Source organism: Esox lucius, chromosome 15 (assembly GCF_011004845.1).
Source record: "Esox lucius isolate fEsoLuc1 chromosome 15, fEsoLuc1.pri, whole genome shotgun sequence".
Lineage (NCBI taxonomy): Eukaryota > Metazoa > Chordata > Actinopteri > Esociformes > Esocidae > Esox > Esox lucius.
Window position 1 is genome coordinate 2,135,810 of NC_047583.1, and position 25,444 is coordinate 2,161,253.

General features: G+C 41.5%; 4 protein-coding genes across 5 annotated transcripts; 2 read left to right on the forward strand and 2 right to left on the reverse strand.

The window, feature by feature from the left end:
• Positions 1-570: 570 nt before the first annotated feature.
• On the reverse strand, positions 571-7,736 carry LOC114840972 (saposin-C). Of its 2 annotated transcripts, XR_004576887.1 has the most exons (5): positions 7,267-7,736; positions 6,982-7,091; positions 4,054-4,143; positions 3,657-3,849; positions 571-611 (listed from the first exon to the last, which is right to left on the reverse strand). XR_004576887.1 is itself a non-coding variant. In XM_034297628.1 (4 exons), the coding sequence occupies exons 1-4, from the start codon at positions 7,307-7,309 to the stop codon at positions 3,691-3,693; spliced, it is 402 nt and encodes a 133-aa protein (XP_034153519.1). In that variant the 5' UTR covers positions 7,310-7,734; the 3' UTR covers positions 3,545-3,690. The 2 variants fall into 2 exon arrangements, 1 of the variants encoding a protein (XP_034153519.1); XM_034297628.1 differs by lacking the exon at positions 571-611 and having other exon boundaries at positions 3,545-3,849; positions 7,267-7,734.
• On the forward strand, positions 1,239-3,523 carry LOC117595629. Its single transcript, XM_034297626.1, has 2 exons — positions 1,239-2,038; positions 2,213-3,523. Exon 2 carries the CDS (start codon positions 2,264-2,266, stop codon positions 3,098-3,100), a length of 837 nt encoding a protein of 278 aa, XP_034153517.1. The 5' UTR covers positions 1,239-2,038; positions 2,213-2,263; the 3' UTR covers positions 3,101-3,523.
• A 4-nt stretch (positions 7,737-7,740) lies between the features above and the next one.
• Positions 7,741-24,845, forward strand: LOC117595603 (probable serine/threonine-protein kinase clkA). The gene is made up of 5 exons (XM_034297416.1): positions 7,741-7,765; positions 8,141-8,888; positions 8,961-9,068; positions 15,149-15,317; positions 23,787-24,845. The coding sequence occupies exons 1-5, from the start codon at positions 7,741-7,743 to the stop codon at positions 24,789-24,791; spliced, it is 2,055 nt and encodes a 684-aa protein (XP_034153307.1). The 3' UTR covers positions 24,792-24,845.
• On the reverse strand, positions 18,336-23,373 carry LOC117592749 (antimicrobial peptide NK-lysin-like). Its single transcript, XM_034297627.1, has 4 exons — positions 22,896-23,373; positions 22,611-22,720; positions 18,855-18,944; positions 18,336-18,640 (listed from the first exon to the last, which is right to left on the reverse strand). Exons 1-4 carry the CDS (start codon positions 22,936-22,938, stop codon positions 18,479-18,481), a joined length of 405 nt encoding a protein of 134 aa, XP_034153518.1. The 5' UTR covers positions 22,939-23,373; the 3' UTR covers positions 18,336-18,478.
• Positions 24,846-25,444: the final 599 nt, after the last annotated feature.

Genomic DNA, 25,444 nt, shown 5'->3' on the forward strand with positions numbered 1-25,444 from the left:
CATCTGTCTTGTCACTAGAGTTTACCCAAAGGGTGGGCTGTCCCCCCACCTTATCCTTCTCAACTCCTGAGGAGACACAATGTCTGGATAGTCAACAGAGACACTAAAGGGTTATACAGATTTACTAGTACCCCTCTAATCCACCCGTGCCGGTCAAGGATGTCTCCTATTCAAACACCAGACCCCTCTCTGCATCTTTAACTAGTAACTCATTCATACATGTATAGGACGCCAAAGACTACACCCTTCTTCTAGGCAGGAGGACATGGCCCAAATACTTAATAATCCTCTGATATTATACAGACATGTGTCACAATCAAAGTACAGATTTACATATCAGCCAATGGAAAGACAGACATTTCTCAAATGCACCTTAGTTCAAAATTTCCATAACAGCTACAGGACAATAGGCAAGCAGCTTGGTTAGAAGGCAACAACGTTGGCGCAATTATTAGAAAATGGAAGAAGTTCAAGATGACGGTCGATCTCCCTCGGTCTGGGGCACCATGCAAGATCTCACCTTGCGGGGCATCAATGATCATGAGGAAGGTGAGGGATCAGCCCAGAACTACACGGTAGGACCTGGTCAATGACCTGAAGAGAGCTGGGACCTAAGGATAGATACAAATCTGTATATAATTTTATATATTATAACTTGCTTTGAATAGAAGGCACCAGCCAATGTCATTGACATTGACTGCAATTAGAGCAGAATTTTGGATTGACAGTAGAATCAACCTATCGCAAATTGTCTGGCAATTGGTGGATACCTCAAGGCCCCCTATGATACCTCAAGGCCCTCTAGAGGGCCTAAGTACACATCACTAATTCAGAGCCAATAGCGAGCCTTATCTTGTTTTCTAACGCTAGCTGGCAAGTTTTGCTAGGTTCAAGCATGAGTGCACATAAGGATGGCGATGGCCCGGCTGTCAGCTGTGGCTTTGAACTCAATCAAAAAAGAAGTTATTTCGGATTTAGAATCTAAAGACCTGCTACATGAACCTGACATTATCCATTTCATGAAGGACAGGAAAATGGACCTTGTTTTAAAATGATAATCGTAATGGTGAGTGAACGTTTTGTTTTCATCTACAGCTTGCTTTTTTGCTGTCTCGTTCATATCATTTTGAATAGAATGTGTAAAATATTATTCCAAGTTTAGATCACTGGTGAGGATGTTGCAATAGGAACTACTGGGTACATTACATTTCTTGTGGTGCTTTTTTGCATGCTGGACCTCGAATACAGCGCAACATTTTTCTCTATGACAGCATAAACTGTCCGTGGTCTTAAAACAACGTGAGTAGTGGTGTGGTTGGATTTATTCTTCCTCTATTTGAGTGACTGTTTTGGCAAATGTTTCTTTGAAACGACACAAACTTATTTACTTCTAACGTGGCTCCTGCTATCGATATTTGCAACTGTTTATGTTTGCTGCTTCTGTGAGCCACAGCCAGTGCGTCGCTTATGTCCGTTTGAGTCAAGTAATTACTCCTCCTATATAGGTCTGCAAAATAAAGGTCTCAAGTCATGCTCTGTATACACAGGCATCTGAATTCTCTATCTGTATGTATGACGTCAGATCTGTTTCTGCTACTGAGGGCTCCAATAGTCACGTTTCGCCACTGCCTGTATGATCCTCTGGCCGTTAGATCTGAAAGACTAAGCAAAAAGGCTGGTCCACATAAAAATAATTCAACTAATGTAGCAGGGAAATTCTCATTAAAATACAGTCTATTTCCCATCATACATTTTACCTCACAAATTAAGGTCCACCTTTGTCTGAACATACCAGACGAAGACTAATACATTTTACAGGACAAAAATACCTATGGCAGGACTCCATCTTCTAACTGATTGACTGTTTTTCTCCAATTCTGTTTTGTCCAATTCATTATTATGGCCTGGTCACACTGAGAAATATCCCAGGTCCATCACTGGTGTAACAGGGTGACGCCGGACACGGGTGTGAGATGTCCTTTACACATGACGTTCATTTCGGAACGCTTGGGTGTAAAACTTACAACCGAGGCCAAAAGTGAGTAATTGACGGCGCTCGCACATCCCACTGACTAATGGTACGCTATGTGAATATCTGACAGAAACAAGGTCAAGCAAAAAATACACTCACATTTCTTTTGACAAATGTGTATTTATTAGGTTATATGATCAGACAACCCCTGATATTTTACTCAATATTTTCATTGTGGAGGAGCTGAGGCAGGGGGCGTTACTGCACCTCTACTTCCCAACCCTGGATCCAATGCACATGAAGGAGCTGAAGCAGGGGGCGTTACTGCACCTCTACTTCCCAACCCTGGATCCAATGCACATGAAGGAGCTGAGGCAGGGGGCGTTACTGCACCTCTACTTCCCAACCCTGGATCCAATGCACATGAAGGAGCTGAGGCAGGGGGCGTTACTGCACCCCTACTTCCCAACCCTGGATCCAATGCACATGAAGGAGCTGAGGCAGGGGGTGTTACTGCACCTCTACTTCCCCACCCTGGACCCAATGCACATGAAGGAGCTGAGGCAGGGGGCGTTACTGCACCTCTACTTCCCAACCCTGGATCCAATGCACATGAAGGAGCTGAGGCAGGGGGCGTTACTGCACCTCTACTTCCCAACCCTGGATCCAATGCACATGAAGGAGCTGAAGCAGGGGGCGTTACTGCACCTCTACTTCCCAACCCTGGATCCAATGCACATGAAGGAGCTGAGGCAGGGGGCGTTACTGCACCTCTACTTCCCAACCCTGGATCCAATGCACATGAAGGAGCTGAGGCAGGGGGCGTTACTGCACCCCTACTTCCCAACCCTGGATCCAATGCACATGAAGGAGCTGAGGCAGGGGGTGTTACTGCACCTCTACTTCCCCACCCTGGACCCAATGCACATGAAGGAGCTGAGGCAGGGGGCGTTACTGCACCTCTACTTCCCAACCCTGGATCCAATGCACATGAAGGAGCTGAGGCAGGGGGCGTTACTGCACCTCTACTTCCCAACCCTGGATCCAATGCACATGAAGGAGCTGAGGCAGGGGGCGTTACTGCACCTCTACTTCCCAACCCTGGACCCAATGCACATGAAGGAGTGAGCTCCATCAGCTACGGACCAAAACCACCACAGCGAATCACTAGACTGCAACCCTTTCTGACCATCCCTCCTAACCAGACACTGCTGAACCAGTTTGGCACTGCCGGACAGTGTGACCAAGATAAAACACAAATTTGCAATTTGGCCCTCGTCTACTCCTCATTCGTCAGATGAATACGAAAAACCTTGTTTTGTAATCATTGTTTGTAATCAAAATAATTAGTAGGTACAGGACCAGAACCTTTACATTTTATTAACGGAAAACCAAAACCTTCACATCACCCTTTTTGGTTAGCCTAGCCGTAACATGACTTTGTGCTGCAACATTATAATTTTTTTCTATTCAGGGATACATTTTTTCAATGTTAAAGTATCCAAGATGGCCAAGAGTCTGTATTTCAGGGATATTATTGATGTTATTAAAATGAATGAATTCCAGGTAGAGTGTTGCTTAAATCCTTTAATTTAATAAAATCAAAATTGAGATTCACATGACTCTAACATTAAGCTGTAAGGATTAATGAATTAAATTACATCTTTTTAAAACAATGACAAACCTTGTATGCTTCGACCGAGCCCAGGATTGTCTCATTAACAGAGACTCAATGCCTTACAGACACTTTCTGGATCAGAATCTGTTGCAATTGCATCAATCAATGTATCTCTGTATTTGTTGACAACACTCTTGCAAATGCTTTTGAAGAACATCATCGTGTCACAAACAGAGTTCAGCACCGTGGCTATATTTTCCTGCAAATGAAATGTAGAGAGAAATCACACAGAATGCATGTGAAAGAGCCATGTAAAAAAACGAAAAATGCAGGTTGACACAGCAGCATGTGGCTTTGATTAGACTTGTGAGATTTGTGCTAAAACACCGACAGCATCGTATTTATCAGAGTGTAAAACAGAACATGAAATTATTCTGTGACCAAAAGAGAAGTAGATTTTTACCTTGACTGCATGGTGGTTAAACATGGCCTCGACCTTCGTGATGATTCTTTTGCACACATAACAAAAACCTGGAAACGTAGCTTTGGTCATCTGAGGGAAGAGGTGACATTCCAGAATTTTCTTCGGTATTACACAGCAAGATGGCACTACCAAATACTAGTTATAAAATAACCTGGGTGTTTTGTATCTTTGGGATGTATGAAAGCAGCACCATTAAGTTTAGCTCCGTTTCGGCATTACAGTTTTTCTCAGTCACTTTGGTACATTTCACAAATCATCAAGGACCAGTAAATGCATTTCCCAAAACAATTTATGCTTTTTCTGTTGGTCTGTCAACAAATGACAGTTCAATGTCATTGCGAAACAGAAAAGAAAAAGACACGACCACTTTACAGCAAAAAGGAAGAAAATACAAAATTGCAAGTTCAACATAGGAAACACCCCTTAGGCAGAACTGTACATTTAGCGATGTATAGGGAATTAGAGTACAGTCAGTCTACACCTCCTGACGTCCCGGTCTGTCTACACCTCCTGATGTCCCGGTCAGTCTACACCTCCTGATGTCCCGGTCAGTCTACACCTCCTGATGTCCCGGTCTGTCTACACCTCCTGATGTCCCGGTCTGTCTATACCTCCTGACATCCTGGTCTGTCTACACCTCCTGATGTCCCGGTCTGTCTACACCTCCTGATGTCCCGGTCTGTCTATACCTCCTGACATCCTGGTCTGTCGGACCACAGATTCTCATCCATATCACATGATGATGTCCTCACATGATGCATCCATGTCTTATCCAGCCTCTTTAGGCATCTGCTATGATGTCCTCACATGATGCATCCATGTCTTATCCAGCCTCTGTAGACATCTGCTATGATGTCCTCACATGATGCATCCATGTCTTATCCAGCCTCTGAAGGCATCTGTTATGATGTCCTCACATGATGCATCCATGTCTTATCCAGCCCCTGTAGGCATCTGCTATGATGTCCTCACATGATGCATCCATGTCTTATCCAGCCTCTGTAGGCATCTGCTATGATGTCCTCACATGATGCATCCATGTCTTATCCAGCCTCTGAAGGCATCTGCTATGATGTCCTCACATGATGCATCCATGTCTTATCCAGCCTCTGTAGACATCTGGTATCATGTCCTCACATGATGCATCCATGTCTTATCCAGCCTCTGTAGGCATCTGCTATGATGTCCTCACATGATGCATCCATGTCTTATCCAGCCTCTGAAGGCATCTGTTATGATGTCCTCACATGATGCATCCATGGCAACCAGCAGGGTCATCTGACTATGTGTCTGAGTACAGGAAACATGCTTGACAGATTTTGACAACTGGCTCAACCATTTTGCATTTAATGACTTATGCAACTGATGCCTAGATGGTTTGGAAGGGAAGACTATTCAGCAGAGAACCAGTCTAATATATTTTGATCAACATAAGGAATTGATAATGTAGGAAAAAGCAGACAAATGTACATAATCAATTGCATGAATGTAACAAAGCATTGGAATTTGTTTTCAAAAGAATGAGAAATTGCATTTAAGTGCATAAGATGATGTGGAGGTTGAGCAAGTAGTTTTGAGAATTTCAGCTGTGATCTGAGAAATGTACCAAAGTGACTGAGAAAACGGTAATGTTTGATGGTTTGCGATGGTTGACTAAAGTAGCCATGTTAACACAGACAGGCTGTCTGCAGGGATGTTTCTCACCATAGTCAATGAGTATCTTCAACAGTACACATTTGAACTGTAGCCATGGAGAAGTAATGGTTTGTTGGCTTGTCTGCCCTGACTTTGGAATGACTGTAGTTCGATCCATGGCTGTGTCATACCAATTATGGTGAAATTTACTGTCTTTTCTAGGCACAAAGCATTTAGTAGATTTGGAGTAGTGAAAAACCCTGTAGAAGTTGATTACAAATATTTAGTCTTTGTAATTGAACAATAATTGGGTAGAAATGTTAACTAAAAACCAACCTGAATAAATCTGACTCCATAGTTTGTGTCAATAAATATTAATAAATGCAACCATAAACATGAAATTATTTATTCTATGAGAGAGTACTCCAGACGTCACAATTTCTGCACAGTAATGTACATGCTTTCTGTGTCTACATGCGATTATGAATAATGAGATAAATAGCTGATCCTAGTAAATATCTTAGTTCATAATAATTGATTGTGTAAAATGATGGAGGACATAATGTTCTAACACATTTACTATTAGGCTACGCTGATGTGGATTAAACCAATACTATGAATGAAGTATGTGTGTCTCTCTATTTTCCCTTTATTAACATTAAGAAATAAAGTTAAAGTTCATTACAAAGAGATTTAAATAACAAGAAGTCATCCATCAAAACCAATATATATTTCAATCTATTATAAAACACTCAGCATACCGCTTGGACAGAAATTCCCAGTTACATAAAATCTGGCTCATCTAGCTATTGAAGGTCAAACTGCAGAATCCTCCACCACTCTAAAGTTTTAAAGTTAACCTTTTGTAATATCTCCTCCGAAGACGGCTTTTTGGCCCACAAGCTGTCGATAAAGGGGATGTAAATAAAGGTCAGCTTTAAACAACACAACATTTATCACAAATTGTATGTGGTGTGTAATGCAATCGGTTGACGTTCCCCAATGTTTTATTTTTGCTGCAACAGAACATTTGCATTTTCACGTAGATAATTGCAGATAATGTTTACCGGTTACATCCAAGAGCAATGTAACCGGGAAAACTAGCACGAGCCTGACCCAGCTCTCCCTGAATGAGAGAGCATTACGTTCATCAAGAGACAGTCCAACATTTACTTTCAAGAGATTTATGAACTGAGATACATTTTTATTTTTTATCATTATTCCCCTTTAAGGTTATTCACTGAGAAAATCATGAAAAGTCTTAAGATGTACCTTAGCGGGTAGTTCATCTCTGTCCATTAGGTCGTGTGTCCCCCCCCACATCTCCTTGTCATCTTCCATCAGTCCTCCCCCACCTGGAGACTTGAAGGCCTGAGCAAAGACTGGACACATTGTTCTGATTCAAAAACACTAAATTGACATTGACTTTTGACCATATTCTTTTAAAATTGTGAACATGTTGAAGCATTTTCTTCATGCTTTAACACCTTCAAAATAAATTATTTCACTATCCTCCTGACATTCTGCTGGTATTTCACAAAAGTCTGTAATTTGTACCTGCACAAAGCAGCAGAAGACCAACACTGATGACAGGAGACATGGCACAGATCTTGTTCTCAGTCAATAGATGGAATGGTCAATGAAGAAGTTGCTAGAGTTTGGTGTTGCTTTAAACGGCCAATGAATTTCAACCAGTGACAAGGCTGAAGTGGCTGATTATGGGGAGGAAAGAGAGGGGTGAGAACGCCCTCACATACAGCATCAGGGCTAGGTGGAGAGGGTGGAGTGTCACAGTTTAGGAGGCAGGACACAGTCGCAGAGTTTAAGGGAATCATCCTTTTAATGTTCTTCATAAACTTGAACAGAAAACAACAAAGGGAGAGGCAAACTGTGAACTGCCACAATAATCCACAAACACAGCTGGTGCAAACAGTGATCCACAAATGAAAGGTTCAAATGGGCAACTTAAATAGGGTCCCCAATTAGAGGCAACTGCCTCTAAATTGGGACAACCAAAACCGCAGTGGAGAGATGCCTAAAGGCTCCTCTTGCTCAGGTCCTGACTGTGGCCCCTGGCGCATATAGGTGCCTAGAGGCTCCCAGCCAGGACCTGACATAGAGTTTCAAGTTCCTTGGTATTCACATCACCAACAGATTTAACAGTCCGCCCACAGTCCGCCCACCGGAGCCCCTTCCCTTTTAGGAGTCTATAAAGATTTAGCATCAACCTCGTTTTCAAAACAGTAACAACACCTGAACCATCAAAACCAACTTGATTGGCTGTATTTTTGCAGTGGCAACTGTCCTGCCCTCAACCTCAAGGCGCTTCCGAGGACAGAGCAAACGGCAGACTTCATCACTAGGGCCAAGCGTCCTGTCATCCGAGACCTCTACACCGGGTCTTGAAGGACAAAGAATCCCTGTCACACAGACCCTGACAACTTCTACCTTAACTATAGGTACACAGACCCTGACAACCTCTACCTTAACTACAGCTACATAGACCATGACAACCTCTACCTTAACTATAGGTACACAGACCCTGACAACCTCTACCTTAACTACAGCTACATAGACCATGACAACCTCTACCTTAACTATAGGTACACAGACCCTGACAACCTCTACCTTAACTATAGGTACACAGACCCTGACAACTTCTACCTTAACTATAGGTACACAGACCCTGACAACCTCTACCTTAACTATAGCTACATAGACCCTGACAACTTCTACCTTAACTATAGGTACACAGACCCTGACAACCTCTACCTTAACTATAGGTACATAGACCCTGACAACCTCTACCTTAACTATAGCTACATAGACCCTGACAACTTCTACCTTAACTATAGGTACACAGACCCTGACAACCTCTACCTTAACTATAGGTACATAGACCCTGACAACCTCTACCTTAACTATAGGTACACAGACCCTGACAACCTCTACCTTAACTATAGCTACACAGACCCTGACAACCTCTACCTTAACTATAGGTACACAGACCCTGACAACCTCTACCTTAACTATAGGTACACAGACCCTGACAACCTCTACCTTAACTATAGGTACACAGACCCTGACAACCTCTACCTTAACTATAGCTACACAGACCCTGACAACCTCTACCTTAACTATAGGTACATAGACCCTGACAACCTTTACCTTAACTATAGGTACACAGACCCTAACAACCTCTACCTTAACTATAGGTACATAGACCCTGACAATCTCTTCCTTAACTATAGGTACACAGACCCTGACAACCTCTACCTTAACTATAGGTACATAGACCCTGACAACCTCTACCTTAACTATAGCTACATAGACCCTGACAACCTCTACTTTAACTATAGGTACTGTTAGAAATCGGCCGTTTCGTATAGTGGTTGTAATAATTAGCATACCCGTTTGTCAAGGGAGAGAGAAAGTATATTATTTATTGCAGCATTACAAAGTCTTGTTCATGAGGTTACGGACCTGGTCTTCCTTACACAACCTCAATCTCATCTCAGTCAATCTCTTCTCACTGTAATGTTGGTTACCAGCTAGCCTATACATTAAGGGCGTTTCTAACTTTTTTAGAAGTCAACCCCCATGCCATATGGCCATCGTAAACATTCCTGTCATTAGAGCGCTACCTACTGAGAGATAATCTAAACAGAGAGGTTTCTGTTGTTCTCATTATCTAGGCACATTCACTTCCAATGAAACGTACATTCATATTGTAATTGTTAATGCTCAGATTCTACAGTCCCCCCTATCAAACATTTAAAGAAAAACATTACATGTTTGATAAAACATTACAATTCAATTCCTAATGAAAAGAAAAGGCCCATACGCATATGTTACAAATGACTAAAATGAAAGAACAAAATGAGTATCTGACCAATCAGGTCCTATTGTTCCTCAAATGAAAATGAATGTAAACAAGACAATTGACACACCACACTCTGACACATAACTCAATGTATGACAGTCATCAATCCTGTCCCCACCTCAGATTATAAAGGTCAAGAAACATTGACATCAACAGGTTATTATCAGTGTTAACGGTGTTCAGCAGAAAACCAGACTCAACATGACATCATGATCAAAACATTTCCCCCAAAGTCCATTGAACAATCAAAACCCCCCTTGTCCGTATCATGATCCATGCGACAAAATCATACAAAAGACTTATGCGTATCCTGTTGTACCTGTGACAGATTTCAACCTTTAAAATAGGGAAAACATCTACCTTTGTCAGGGACCATCTATAATAGGGAACAATTCACTGTCCAAACAAACCATGATAGCTATCTTAATGTACATAATTAAGCATCATCACAAATACGCCGAAGTCCAATATTGGGATTGTCATCGTATATATTTTCCCACCTGTCTTGCGAGAAACAAACCTTCATACATATGAAATCACCATATCAGTTTATTTAGGAAAATCTTAGAGAAGTTAGTTTCCAATCAAGTGTCCTTCAGTTCTTGTCTTCAGTTTTCTTTGTCTTGCATCAGTGATGAAAGTTCCAAAATCAGTTATTGCAGTCAGTGAGATGTGGACCCAGCAAATTGCCTGGTTGTCCTAACAACTCAGTGTAGGTGTATAATGGAACAGTGAGTTTCCAACACTTCACTAATTCAAGATTAACACCACAACAGTGTCTTCCACTGTGTTGGGACCATGTGACCTTTCCAGTCAACTGGCCCGTGGTACTCTGACCTGTAGTTTGTGGAGTCTTTCCAGTCAACTGGCCCGTGGTACTCTGACCTGTAGTATGTGGAGTCTTTCCAGTCAACTGGCCCGTGGTACTCTGACCTGTAGTATGTGGAGTCTTTCCAGTCAACTGGCCCGTGGTACTCTGACCTGTAGTATGTGGAGTCTTTCCAGTCAACTGGCCCGTGGTACTCTGACCTGTAGTATGTGGAGTCTTTCCAGTCAACTGGCCCGTGGTACTCTGACCTGTAGTTTGTGGAGTCTTTCCAGTCAACTGGCCCGTGGTACTCTGACCTGTAGTTTGTGGAGTCTTTCCAGTCAACTGGCCCGTGGTACTCTGACCTGTAGTATGTGGAGTCCTTCCAGTCAACTGGCCCGTGGTACTCTGACCTGTAGTATGTGGAGTCCTTCCAGTTAACTGGCCCGTGGTACTCTGACCTGTGGTATGTGGAGTCTTTCCAGTCAACTGGCCCGTGGTACTCTGACCTGTAGTATGTGGAGTCTTTCCAGTCAACTGGCCCGTGGTACTCTGACCTGTAGTATTTGGAGTCCTTTAGGACTCAGGTGGATTCTCCTCATCTCACTGTCAACGATTCATCTATAAATGGAGTGTGAAGCCAAGTGATCTGACCCTGGCATCGTTCTGCCATGTGAGTGGTCAGGAAAATTCGAAACAGATTCAACCAATGTGGTTGTAGAGGTCCTTTTTGAACATGTTGCTGGTACTCACACTCAGTTGTCTGTGTCCAGTCAGTGACGTGATGTATCATCAGAAAAGGGGTTGTGATGTCCTGATCTGTTGAAAGTATAACTGCAAAACAACGATTATTGTGGTTCAACAGTCCATCGGACTTTCATCCACTGGGTATGGTTCCGTCAACTCCCAACAATGAAGACAATAGATCAGTCCTGAAAACTTGGATTCGTGGATCTCAGAAGTTCCATCATCAGAGTGAAGCGTACACCTTATTCAGACAAGTTTCCATAAGTCTATGTCAAAGTTCCTTTTCCATCCAGAACTGGCTTTGTTGTTGTTTGACTCCTTGTGCTATATTATTGCCCAATAGCAACCAGCAGTGGAATAATATTGTCAGACTTGACTTTGCTTAGCCAAATCAGAAATGGTTAGATCTATACTATTCAACCATTAAAATGTTAGACCTTACATCAAACAAAACAATTTCCAAATAAACCAATTAAAAACATCCTGTAAATGGAAAATGTAAAACATAACAGATGCCAATGCTCCGTTATAACTATGCAAACAGGAAAAACTACATTTTGTACACAAAACTCCTTATAAATACCAATTTGATTTGCCTTGAGCCCTAAGCTCAACTCTTTCCAATCATAATCAATTATCATATCATACATCCCCCCTGCCTTCACTTCATTAAGTCAATGGAAAATGACACCATGAGTGAATGCAAAACAATGACAAATAAGGCTACAGGAGGCGCCATCCTGAACCCACACTGGCCATCTTTCCAGGACAGACATGAAAAATAGAGAATTGGTAGTAGGGATGGATCTATAATCCATTTCGATAAGGAGTCGCATCCTGTATATTCATCAAAACAAAGTGAACAAGTTAAAAACACGAACATTCACTAATACAAAGACATCAATGTGCAACACGGTCGCTTGTGCGAAGGAATTATAAACCATATAACCCATTAACAAATTTTACCACATAGCTAAACAGCTCTCAAATTTGTCTTTGCCACAGTACCATCACACAGGTCTGTGAAATTGGCTATCATGCATTTATAATATCCTGTAGTTTCTTGGCACATGCTTAACTAAATTGTTTGGCCCCCAGGGGATAAACTGTGCAACTAAATTGTAGGAGTCAAAAACTCCAGCCCATGTGCAGTGGTTTACCTGTTGCAACCACCAGGGCAATTGTATTAGCATAGCTAAAGCAAACAACTTTAGAATTTTTACAGGCAACGGCCAAACTACCTCATGAAAAACACAGTGTCTTGATTAACCTCCTAAATTTTAGGGAATTTGCAAAGTTAGATTAATTTTTATTCCAAATAGTGGCGGTCAGCCAAACCCTAAATCACAACTTTAATGCTGTATCTTTGTTCTATCATCAACAATGGGGGATGACTTTAGGTCTCTACCCTCACTTCAGTTGGTTTCAAAATCATACATTTCAATATTAAAGCTAATGAGAGGAAAATATATTTAGCTTTCACTTAATGTTTGTTTATCCCAAAACTGTATATGCTTTTGTTGATAAAATTACCATAGATGAGACCAGACTGAACACTCAAATTTAACCCTTAGTAATAGGCTACTCTGATGTAATGGGAGAGGTTGTTTGGGGCCATCCTAGGGGTCTGCCCCCCTTCCTGAAGCTCTGAGCTCCACCCATTTATGGCGAGCCATTAAAGGACAAATGTTTGTTTATGGTCCTCAGACTATCCTATCAATTTAGCTGACATCCTTTGTTAACTGGAGATTTTGATTTAGTGTCCAACCCATCGAATATTTTCGCAGTTTGTAGAAATGTGCTCATCATTATCTATACAACAACTCAACATTAGGGTGGAAATTAAGAAACTCTTAAGAATGGCAATCCAGACAGAAAACAGATGTATGACGTCACTAAAATCAAGGTACAATAAGTAATCCAAAGGAAACTCAATGTAGGCCCTAAACACTGTTACATCAATTACCTATTTGTTCATTAGTCAATTTACCATTTTAGAATTTAAACTCCATTAACGAGTATCAGGTGTTGGTTTTGAAAACAAGCATTATCCCAGTTATCGTTGGTAAATACAAATAAGAGAAACTATATTATTTAACCAAACTCAATTCAGCATTTAAAATACATCTAATTGTTATGTTGGGGAATAAACTCGCTTCAGCTGTATTAACCTTTTTTTTTTTTAAGGCTATGACTATATTGGATTCAAATTCAGTCCTCATGGAACACAGCGTGTCTCCTTAACGTACAAGTCTATCACCATGTGGATTCTTCATCCTACCACTTATACAATATATAAGGAGAGCGAAAACACAATACGTTAACCTTTTTGTAAGACAACCTTGAGACTATTTTACCAGATTAGAAAATCATTGTACCAAATTCTAATTCATCATAGGTTTCAGACGTACCCACTTGTGCTAGCGAACAGCTCAGCAAGCAACAAACAAGTACCACGTGGTGGGCCTTGATTAAGGCCTACCTACATTGTCGTGAGACCCCCATTGAGGCCTTACGGTTTTAAACATTATCATCAACGCAGTAAATACGTTTGACTCAAAATTACATAAGTACACATGACAAAGCACAACAAAACAGGTTATTTCTTGAATACCTATTAAAACATGTTCAAGCATGACAGAACAAAACAGGCTATTTCGAATGCCTATTAAAACATGCTATATAACATTCAATTGCTTCTCAAACTACATGTAATATTTAATTAAATAAGCTTGGCTATTACCGAGGAAGGTGATCAGGTTTCCTTGATAAGTTCCAGCTTCATTTAATGATTAAGTACGATACATTTTTAGGAAATAAACATTTAAGAACTCTGAATCAATGATTATGAAAGCTCACGTCAGTTCCTAGTATTGTCCATGATTCCAGGATCCCATAAGAGAGACTCCATCTTGAGACTACTGTCGGTCAGCCAGGTGGTCAAACAGAATGAATCTTCGTCCATTTCGATTGTCTCCTTTTGCGCCTTTCGACTGTTGTCCTTTCTCGGCCATCTTAACTTTCCTCTGTCTTCTCTCTTCGTCTGTACCACACTCTCCATCTGTCCATATACAACTTCCTCGGAATCCATCTTGTTTAGCCGGAAAACATTCTTTTTCTTGCTGTCCATTTCGAGTCCAGGCATCGTTGTTAATGATCCTTTTCGTTCTTGATGGTATCCTATTCGCGCCTTGCTTTTTAAACATGAACGCATCATGCGCGTCAGAGGCTGCAGTCCTCTTGTTGTATTTGTACAACTGGACGGCATTATATTTTTACTTTACAAGTCACTGTATAATTGCCGAAAAATACAATATCACACACTAATCCCGAAAAGGAAAATGGAGTGTCATCATACTATGGCGACATGGAATACAGTTCAGCACTGAAGCACACCGGTCAACGCCCCAACAAATTGAGACGGACTGTCCGCACCCGCAGACAGATTCCACGCAATAAAAATCACGGCCTAGTCGGGTCGTCATAGGGCTTGTTTGACAAACTAACGCTTTTTGCAATCTTGACAGTTCGTTCTATGGCGTAGTTTTATGACTCACTGTTCAGTTGTTTTCAGCAACCAGTAACCGGGAAAAACAACTTCTTCCTCGCGATTGCAAATCGAGCCCCTAAGCTCTCCAGCTGAAGTTCAGCAGAATTGTTAAAACATATCCATCCGGGTCACGGCACCATCATGTTAGAAATCGGCCGTTTCGTATAGTGGTTGTAATAATTAGCATACCCGTTTGTCAAGGGAGAGAGAAAGTATATTATTTATTGCAGCATTAGAAAGTCTTGTTCATGAGGTTACGGACCTGGTCTTCCTTACACAACCTCAATCTCATTTCAGTCAATCTCTTCTCACTGTAATGTTGGTTACCAGCTAGCCTATACATTAAGGGCGTTTCTAACTTTTTTAGAAGTCAACCCCCATGCCATATGGCCATCGTAAACATTCCTGTCATTAGAGCGCTACCTACTGACAACCTCTACTTTAACTATAGGTACATAGACCCTGACAACCTCTACCTTAACTATAGGTACATAGACCCTGACAACCTCTACCTTAACTATAGCTACACAGACCCTGACAACCTCTACCTTAACTATAGGTACACAGACCGTGACAACCTTTACCTTAACTATAGGTACACAGACCCTGACAACCTCTACCTTAACTATAGATACAAAGACCCTGACAACCTCTACCTTAACTATAGGTACACAGACCCTGACACCTGAACCTCTACCTTAACTATTTAATTGCTATTAACATGACACTGTGTTAATACCTTTATCATTGTCTAATTTATCTGTTATATTCTATGTACTTAAATTGTTAAAAGAAAGGAAAATTGACCAATGGCTGATACTGTAACAGCAAGGTCTCAGAGTACTGGGTGTAATTGTTTGTAATGCCCAACAATCTCAGTAAAACCTGGGAACATGAAGTCATCCCCAGTTGAATGGCACATTCTGGACCTGAAACTGAATTCTGCTGGAGCTGCTGGCTAGGGCCAAAACCTCTTGAGTTCCATCACTGACTTAAGCAGCCCAATGGGTTGGCTCTTTCATGAATCCCAACTCACTTTTTCTGTAAATTCTACTTTGTTATTCTGTTAATGGCTTTCTTTTTTTTGTGAGAAACTTCCACTATATCCCATTCATGCAGTGATGAGAATTAAAACTGTCAGATGTAATAAAACGAAGGGTACTATGATAAACAGAGTCAAGGGATCTCAGGGTCGAGTCTGTTGTATCTTGGTAGATAGAATCTCCATAATCAAGAACAGGAAAAACGTTGACTGAACAATGAACTTACTACTAGTCAGGGAGAAGCAAGATTTATTTCTCTAAAAGAATCCCCCTTTACATTTAAACTTTTTAACTAGCTCCGTTACATGTTTCTTAACCCCAAGGTATTTGTTTGCAGGCACTAGTTCAAAGCAAGGAAACATTTATTTAATAAAGATGCAGTCCAGTAGAAATGTTTCTTACAGGACTTTGAGTAAAGCATGTATTTCTTATTTTTTTCACTTCACAGAAAGTGTGGGAAGCAATGTGTGAAATTTCTCACAGAAAAATTGTAACACATACCACACCACATACATGCAGTGTGACTGTTAAGACCAACTGTAGATACAGCTAAAACTAATAGTTGCTAATGCTAATTGTTCATTTTTAGTGCTTTTAAGAAATGAGAGTGTTTTTTCACCCCAAAACATTCAGTTCAAATCCCTGAACAATTAGTTTCTTGCTCACACCATATTAAAAAGTCTTATTAATCTAAGCAAAGTTTTTTGGCACGTGTGCAAAAGAGTAAGTACCATTGTCTACAGATACTGTAATGAATGCATTGTTGCGGGAGCAAGGAACCAGGTGCAGGCAGAGGTAGTCGGTGTAGTTCTTTTAATTTAAACAAACAAACACCAAGCACAAAACAAAATGAAAGAAAAGGGCTGACTAAAGCAGCAAAACGACAGTACACAAAGCTCTAAAGAAACTTAAGTTCTTTGATCAGATTCAACTTTGTCGTTGAACAGTACTACTACAAATAGAGTAGTACAGAAGAAATAGTCCAAGTATATGTACAGTGGGGAGAACAAGTATTTGATACACTGCCAATTTGGAAGGTTTTCTCACTTACAAAGCATGTAGAGGTCTATAATTTATATCATAGGTACTCTTCAAGTTATTACTCTTTAAGTAATTTATTAGCATTTTATTGCATGACATAAGTATTTGATACATCAGAAAAGCAGAACTTAATATTTGGTACAGAAACCTTTGCAAGTACAGAGATCATACGTTTCCTATAGTTCTTGACCAGGTTTGCACACACTGCAGCAGAGATTTTGGCCCACTCCTCCATACAGACCTTCTCCAGATCCTTCAGGTTTCGGGGCTGTTGCTGGGCAATACAGACTTTCAGCTCCCTCCAAAGTTTTTCTATTGGGTTCAGGTCTGGAGACTGGCTAGGCCACTCCAGGACCTTGAGATGCTTCTTACGGAGCCAATCCTTAGTTGCCCTGGCTGTGTGTTTTGGGTCGTTGTCATGCTGGAAGACCCAGCCACGACCCATCTTCAATGCTCTTACTGAGGGAAGGAGGTTGTTGGCCAAGATCTCGCGATACATGGCCCCATCCATCCTCCCCTCAATACGGTGCAGTCGTCCTGTCCCCTTTGCAGAAAATCATCCCCAAAGAATGATGTTTCCACCTCCAAGCTTCATGGTTGGGATGGTGTTCTTGGGGTTGTACTCATCCTTCTTCTTCCTCCAAACACGGCGAGTGGAGTTTAGACCAAAAAGCTACATTTTTGTCTCATCAGACCACATGACCCTCTCCCATTCCTCCTCTGGATCATCCAGATGGTCATTGGCAAACTTCAGACGGGCCTGGACATGCGCTGGCTTGAGCAGGGGGACCTTGCGTGCGCTGCAGGATTTTTATCCATGAAGGCGTAGTGTGTTACTAATGGTTTTCTTTGAGACCGTGGTCCCACCTCTCTTCAGGTCATTGACCAGGTCCTGCCGTGTAGTTCTGGGCTGATCCCTCATCTTCCTCATGATCATTGATTCCCCACAAGGTGAGATCTTGCATTTTATGTGCAATTAATGCAATGCATTATATATGGCAATTCTGCACCTCTACTTCCCAACCCTGGACCCAATGCACATGAAGGAGCTGAGGCATGGGGCATTACTGCACCTCTACTTCCCAACCCTGGATCCAATGCACATGAAGGAGTGAGCTCCATCAACTACGGACCAAAACCACCACAGCGAATCACTAGACTGCAACCCTTTCTGACCATCCCTCCTAACCAGACACTGCTGAACCAGTTTGGCACGGCCGGACAATGTGACCAAGATAAAACACACATTTGCAATTTGGCCCTCGTCTACTCCTCATTCGTCAGATGAATACGAAAAACCTTGTTTTGTAATCATTGTTACAAAATAATTAGTAGGTACAGGACCAGAACCTTTACATTTTATTAACGGAAAACCAAAACCTTCACATCACCCTTTTTGGTTAGCCTAGCCGTAACATGACTTTGTGCTGCAACATTATAATTTTTTTCTATTCAGGGATACATTTTTTCAATGTTAAAGTATCCAAGATGGCCAAGAGTCTGTATTTCAGGGATATTATTGATGTTATTAAAATGAATGAATTCCAGGTAGAGTGTTGCTTAAATCCTTTAATTTAATAAAATCAAAATTGAGATTCACATGACTCTAACATTAAGCTGTAAGGATTAATGAATTAAATTACATCTTTTTAAAACAATGACAAACCTTGTATGCTTCGACCGAGCCCAGGATTGTCTCATTTACAGAGACTCAATGCCTTACAGACACCTCCTGGATCAGAATGTTTTGCAATTGCATCAATCAATTTATCTTTGTATTTGTTGACAACATTCTTGCAAATGCTTTTGACCAACATCATCCTGTCACAAACAGAGTTCAGCATCTTGGTTATATTTTCCTGCAAGTGAAATGTAGAGAGAAATCACACAGAATGCATGTGAAAGAGCCATGTAAAAAAAGCGAGAAAGGCAGGTTGACACAGCAGCATGTGGCTTTGATTAGACTTCATATATGGATGAGATTTGTGCTAAAACACCGACAGCATCGTATTTATCAGAGTGTAAAACAGAACATGAAATTATTCTGTGACCAAAAGAGAAGTAGATTTTTACCTTGGCTTCATTGCCGTTAAGCTTGGCCTTGACCTTCGTGATGATTTTTTTGCACACAGAACAAAGACCTGGAATCGTAGCTTTGGTCATCTGAGGGAAGAGGTGATATTTCAGAATTTTCTTCGGTATTACACAGCAAGATGGCACTACCAAATACTAGTTATAAAATAACCTGGGTGTTTTGTATCTTTGGGATGTATGAAAGCAGCACCATTAAGTTTAGCTCAGTTTTGGCATTACAGTTTTTCTCAGTCACTTTGGTAGATTTCACAAATCATCAAGGACCAGTAAATGCATTTCCCAAAACAATTTATGCTTTTTCTGTTGGTCTGTCAACAAATGACAGTTCAATGTCATTGCGAAACAGAAAAGAAAAAGACACAACCACTTTACAGCAAAAAGGAAGAAAATACAAAATTGCAAGTTCAACATAGGAAACACCCCTTAGGCAGAACTGTACATGTAGCGATGTATAGGGAATTAGAGTACAGTCAGTCTACACCTCCTGATGTCCTGGTCTGTCTCCACCTCCTGACGTCCCGGTCTGTCTACACCTCCTGATGTCCCGGTCAGTCTACACCTCCTGACGTCCCGGTCTGTCTACACCTCCTGATGTCCCGGTCAGTCTACACCTCCTGACGTCCCGGTCTGTCTACACCTCCTGATGTCCCGGTCAGTCTACACCTCCTGACGTCCCGGTCTGTCTACACCTCCTGATGTCCCGGTCTGTCTACACCTCCTGATGTCCTGGTCTGTCTACACCTCCTGACGTCCTGGTCTGTCTACACCTCCTGACGTCCCGGTCTGTCTACACCTCCTGATGTCCCGGTCTGTCTACACCTCCTGATGTCCCGGTCTGTCTACACCTCCTGATGTCCCGGTCTGTCGGGACACAGATTCTCATCTACAGAACAATGGATATCTTCCCTTGCAATGCAGCACGGAAATAATATTTTGCAGTGTCTTATCCAGCCTCTGTAGGCATCTGGTATCATGTCCTCACATGATGCATCCATGTCTTATCCAGCCTCTGTAGGCATCTGGTATCATGTCCTCACATGATGCATCCATGTCTTATCCAGCCTCTGTAGGCATCTGGTATCATGTCCTCACATGATGCATCCATGTCTTATCCAGTCTCTGTAGGCATCTGGTATCATGTCCTCACATGATGCATCCATGTCTTATCCAGTCTCTGTAGGCATCTGGTATCATGTCCTCACATGATGCATCCATGTCTTATCCAGTCTCTGTAGGCATCTGCTATGATGTCCTCACATGATGCATCCATGGCAACCAGCAGGGTCATCTGACTATTGTCTGAGTACAGGAAACATGCTTGACAGATTATGACAACTGGCTCAACCATTTTGCATTTAGTGACTTATGCAACTGATGCCTAGATGGTTTGGAAGGGAAGACTATTCAGCAGAGAACCAGTCTAATATATTTTGATCAACATAAGGAATTGATAATGTAGGAAAAAGCAGACAAATGTACATAATCAATTGCATGAATGTAACAAAGCATTGGAATTTGTTTTCTAAAGAATGAGAAATTGCATTTAAGTGCATGAGATGATGTGGAGGTTGAGCAAGTAGTTTTGAGAATTTCAGCTGTGATCTGAGAAATGTACCAAAGTGACTGAGAAAACGGTAATGTTTGATGGTTTGCGATGGTTGACTAAAGTAGCCATGTTAACACAGACAGGCTGTCTGCAGGGATGTTTCCCACCATAGTCAATGCGTATCTTTTTGAACTGTAGCCATTTGAACTGTAGCCATGGAGAAACAATGGTTTGTTGGCTTGTCTGTCCTGACTTTGGAATGACTGAAGTTCGATCCATGGCTGTGTCATACCAAATACGGTGAAATGTACTGTCTTTTCTAGGCACAAAGCATTTAGTAGATTTGGAGTAGTAAAAAACCCTGTAGAAGTTGATTAAAAATGTTTAGTCTTTGTGATTGAACAATAATTGGGTAGAAATGTTAACTAAAAACCAACCTGAATAAATCTGACTACATAGTTTGTGTCAATAAATATTAATAAATGCAACCATAAACATGAAATTATTTATTCTATGAGAGAGTACTCCAGACGTCACAATTTCTGCACAGTAATGTACATGTTTTCTGAGTCTACAAGCGATTATGAGATAAATAGCTGATCCTAGTAAATAACTTAGTTCATAATAATTCATTGTGTAAAATGATGGAGGACATAATGTTCTAACACATTTACTATTAGGCTACGCTGATGTGGATTAAACCAATACTATGAATGAAGTATGTGTGTCTCCCTATTTTCCCTTTATTAACATTAAGAAATAAAGTTAAAGTTCATTACAAAGAGATTTAAATAACAAGAAGTCATCCATCAAAACCAATATATATTTCAATCTATTATAAAACACTCAGCATACCGGCTGGACCGAAATTCCCAGTTACATCAAATCTGGCTCATCTAGCTATTGAAGGTCAAACTGCAGAATCCTCCACCACCCTAAAGTTTTAAAGTTAACCTTTTGTAATATCTCCTCCGAAGACGGCTTTTTGGCCCACAAGCTGTCGATAAAGGGGACGTAAATAAAGGTCAGCTTTAAACAACACAACATTTATCACAAATTGTATGTGGTATGTAATGCAATCGGTTGACGTTCCTCAATGTTTTATTTTTGCTGCAACAGAACATTTGCATTTTCACGTAGATAATTGCAGATAATCTTTACCGGTTGAGGCAGGGGGCGTTACTGCACCCCTACTTCCCAACCCTGGATCCAATGCACATGAAGGAGCTGAGGCAGGGGGCGTTACTGCACCTCTACTTCCCAACCCTGGACCCAATGCACATGAAGGAGCTGAGGCAGGGGGCGTTACTGCACCTCTACTTCCCAACCCTGGACCCAATGCACATGAAGGAGCTGAGGCAGGGGGCGTTACTGCACCCCTACTTCCCAATCCTGGACCCAATGCACATGAAGGAGCTGTGGCAGGGGGCGTTACTGCACCTCTACTTCCCAACCCTGGACCCAATGCACATGAAGGAGTGAGCTCCATCAGCTGCGGACCAAAACCACCACAGCGAATCACTAGACTGCAACCCTTTCTGACCATCCCTCCTAACCAGACACTGCTGAACCAGTTTGGCACTGCCGGACAGTGTGACCAAAATAAAACACACATTTGCAATTTGGCCCTAATCTACTCCTCATTCGTCAGATGAATACGAAAAACCTTGTTCTGTAATCATTGTTACAAAATAATTAGTAGGTACAGGACCAGAACCTTTACATTCAACATTTTATTAATGGAACACCAACACCTTCACATCAATAGTATTTACACTACCAAAACCTTCACATCACCCTTTTTGGTTAGCCTAGCCGTAACATGACTTTGTGCTGCAACATTATATTTTTTTTTTATTCAGGGATAAATTTTTTCAATGTTAAAGTATCCAAGATGGCCAAGAGGTTGACGTTCCTCAATGTTTTATTTTTGCTGCAACAGAACATTTGCATTTTCACGTAGATAATCACAGATAATGTTTCCCGGTTACATCCATTGGCAATGTAACCGGGAACACTGGCACAAGCCTGACCCAGCTCTCCCTGAGTGAGAGAGCATTACGTTCATCAAGAGACAGTCCAACATTTACTTTCAAGAGATTTATGAACTTAGATAAATGTTTATTTTTTATCATTATTCCCCTTTAAGGTTATTCACTGAGAAAATAATGAAAAGTCTTGAGATGTACCTTAGCGGGTAGTTCATCTCTGTCCATTAGGTCGTGTGTGTCCCCCCACATGTCCTTGTCGTCTTCCATCAGTCCTCCCCCACCTGGAGACTTGAAGGCCTGAGCAAAGACTGGACACATTGTTCTGATTCAAAAACACTAAATTGACATTGACTTTTGACCATATTCTTTTAAAATTGTGAACATGTTGAAGCATTTTCTTCATGCTTTAACACCTTCAAAATAAATTATTTCACTATCCTCCTGACATTCTGCTGGTATTTCACAAAAGTCTGTAATTTGTACCTGCACAAAGCAGCAGAAGACCAACACTGATGACAGGAGACATGGCACAGATCTTGTTCTCAGTCAATAGATGGAATGGTCAATGAAGAAGTTGCTAGAGTTTGGTGTTGCTTTAAACGGCCAATGAATTTCAACCAGTGACAAGGCTGAAGTGGCTGATTATGGGGAGGAAAGAGAGGGGTGAGAACGCCCTCACATACAGCATCAGGGCTAGGTGGAGAGGGTGGAGTGTCACAGTTTAGGAGGCAGGACACAGTCGCAGAGTTTAAGGGAATCATCCTTTTAATGTTCTTCATAAACTTGAACAGAAAACAACAAAGGGAGAGGCAAACTGTGAACTGCCACAATAATCCACAAACACAGCTGGTGCAAACAGTGATCCACAAATGAAAGGTTCAAATGGGCAACTTAAATAGGGTCCCCAATTAGAGGCAACTGCCTCTAAATTGGGACAACCAAAACCGCAGTGGAGAGATGCCTAAAGGCTCCTCTTGCTCAGGTCCTGACTGTGGCCCCTGGCGCATATAGGTGCCTAGAGGCTCCCAGCCAGGACCTGACATAGAGTTTCAAGTTCCTTGGTATTCACATCACCAACAGATTTAACAGTCCGCCCACAGTCCGCCCACCGGAGCCCCTTCCCTTTTAGGAGTCTATAAAGATTTAGCATCAACCTCGTTTTCAAAACAGTAACAACACCTGAACCATCAAAACCAACTTGATTGGCTGTATTTTTGCAGTGGCAACTGTCCTGCCCTCAACCTCAAGGCGCTTCCGAGGACAGAGCAAACGGCAGACTTCATCACTAGGGCCAAGCGTCCTGTCATCCGAGACCTCTACACCGGGTCTTGAAGGACAAAGAATCCCTGTCACACAGACCCTGACAACCTCTACCTTAACTATAGGTACACAGACCCTGACAACCTCTACCTTAACTATAGGTACACAGACCCTGACAACCTCTACCTTAACTATAGGTACATAGACCCTGACAACCTCTACCTTAACTATAGGTACATAGACCCTGACAACCTCTACCGTAACTATAGGTACATAGACCCTGACAACATCTACCTTAACTATGGGTACATAGACCCTGACAACCTCTACCTTAACTATAGGTACACAGACCCTGACAACATCTACCTTAACTATAGGTACACAGACCCTGACAACCTCTACCTTAACTTTAGCTACATAGACCCTGACAACCTTTACCTTAACTATAGGTACACAGACCCTGACAACCTTTACCTTAACTATAGGTACACAGACCCTGACAACCTCTACCTTAACTATAGGTACACAGACCCTGACAACCTCTACCTTAACTATAGGTACACAGACCCTGACAACCTCTACCTTAACTATAGGTACATAGACCCTGACAACCTCTACCTTAACTATAGGTACATAGACCCTGACAACCTCTACCTTAACTATAGGTACATAGACCCTGACAACCTCTACCTTAACTATAGGTACATATACCCTGACAACCTCTACCTTAACTATAGGTACATAGACCCTGACAACCTCTACCTTAACTATAGCTTCATAGACCCTGACAACCTCTACCTTAACTATAGGTACATAGAACCTGACAACCTCTACCTTAACTATAGGTACATAGACCCTGACAACCTCTACCTTAACTATAGCTACATAGACCCTGACAACCTCTACCTTAACTATAGCTACATAGACCCTGACAACCTTTACCTTAACTATAGGTACACAGACCCTGACAACCTTTACCTTAACTATAGGTACACAGACCCTGACAACCTTTACCTTAACTATAAGTACACAGACCCTGACAACCTCTACCTTAACTATAGATACAAAGACCCTGACAACCTCTACCTTAACTATAGGTACACAGACCCTGACACCTGAACCTCTACCTTAACTATTTAATTGCTATTAACATGACACTCTGTTAATACCTTTATCATTGTCTAATTTATCTGTTATTTTCTATGTACTTAAATTGTTAAAAGAAAGGAAAATTGACCAATGGCTGATACTTTAACAGCAAGGTCTCAGAGTACTGGGTGTAATTGTTTGTAATGCCCAACAATCTCAGTAAAACCTGGGAACATGAAGTCATCCCCAGTTGAATGGCACATTCTGGACCTGAAACTGAATTCTGCTGGAGCTGCTGGCTAGGGCCAAAACCTCTTGAGTTCCATCACTGACTTAAGCAGCCCAATGGGTTGGCTCTTTCATGAATCCCAACTCACTTTTTCTGTAAATTCTACTTTGTTATTCTGTTGATGGCTTTCTTTTTTTTTGTGAGAAACTTCCACTATATCCCATTCATGCAGTGATGAGAATTAAAACTGTCAGGTGTAATAAAACGAAGGGTACTATGATAAACAGAGTCAAGGGATCTCAGGGTCGAGTCTGTTGCATCTTGGTAGATAGAATCTCCATAATCAAGAACAGGAAAAACGTTGACTGAACAATGAAGTTACTACTAGTCAGGGAGAAGCAAGATTTATTTCTCTAAAAGAATCCCCCTTTACATTTAAGCTTTTTAACCAGCT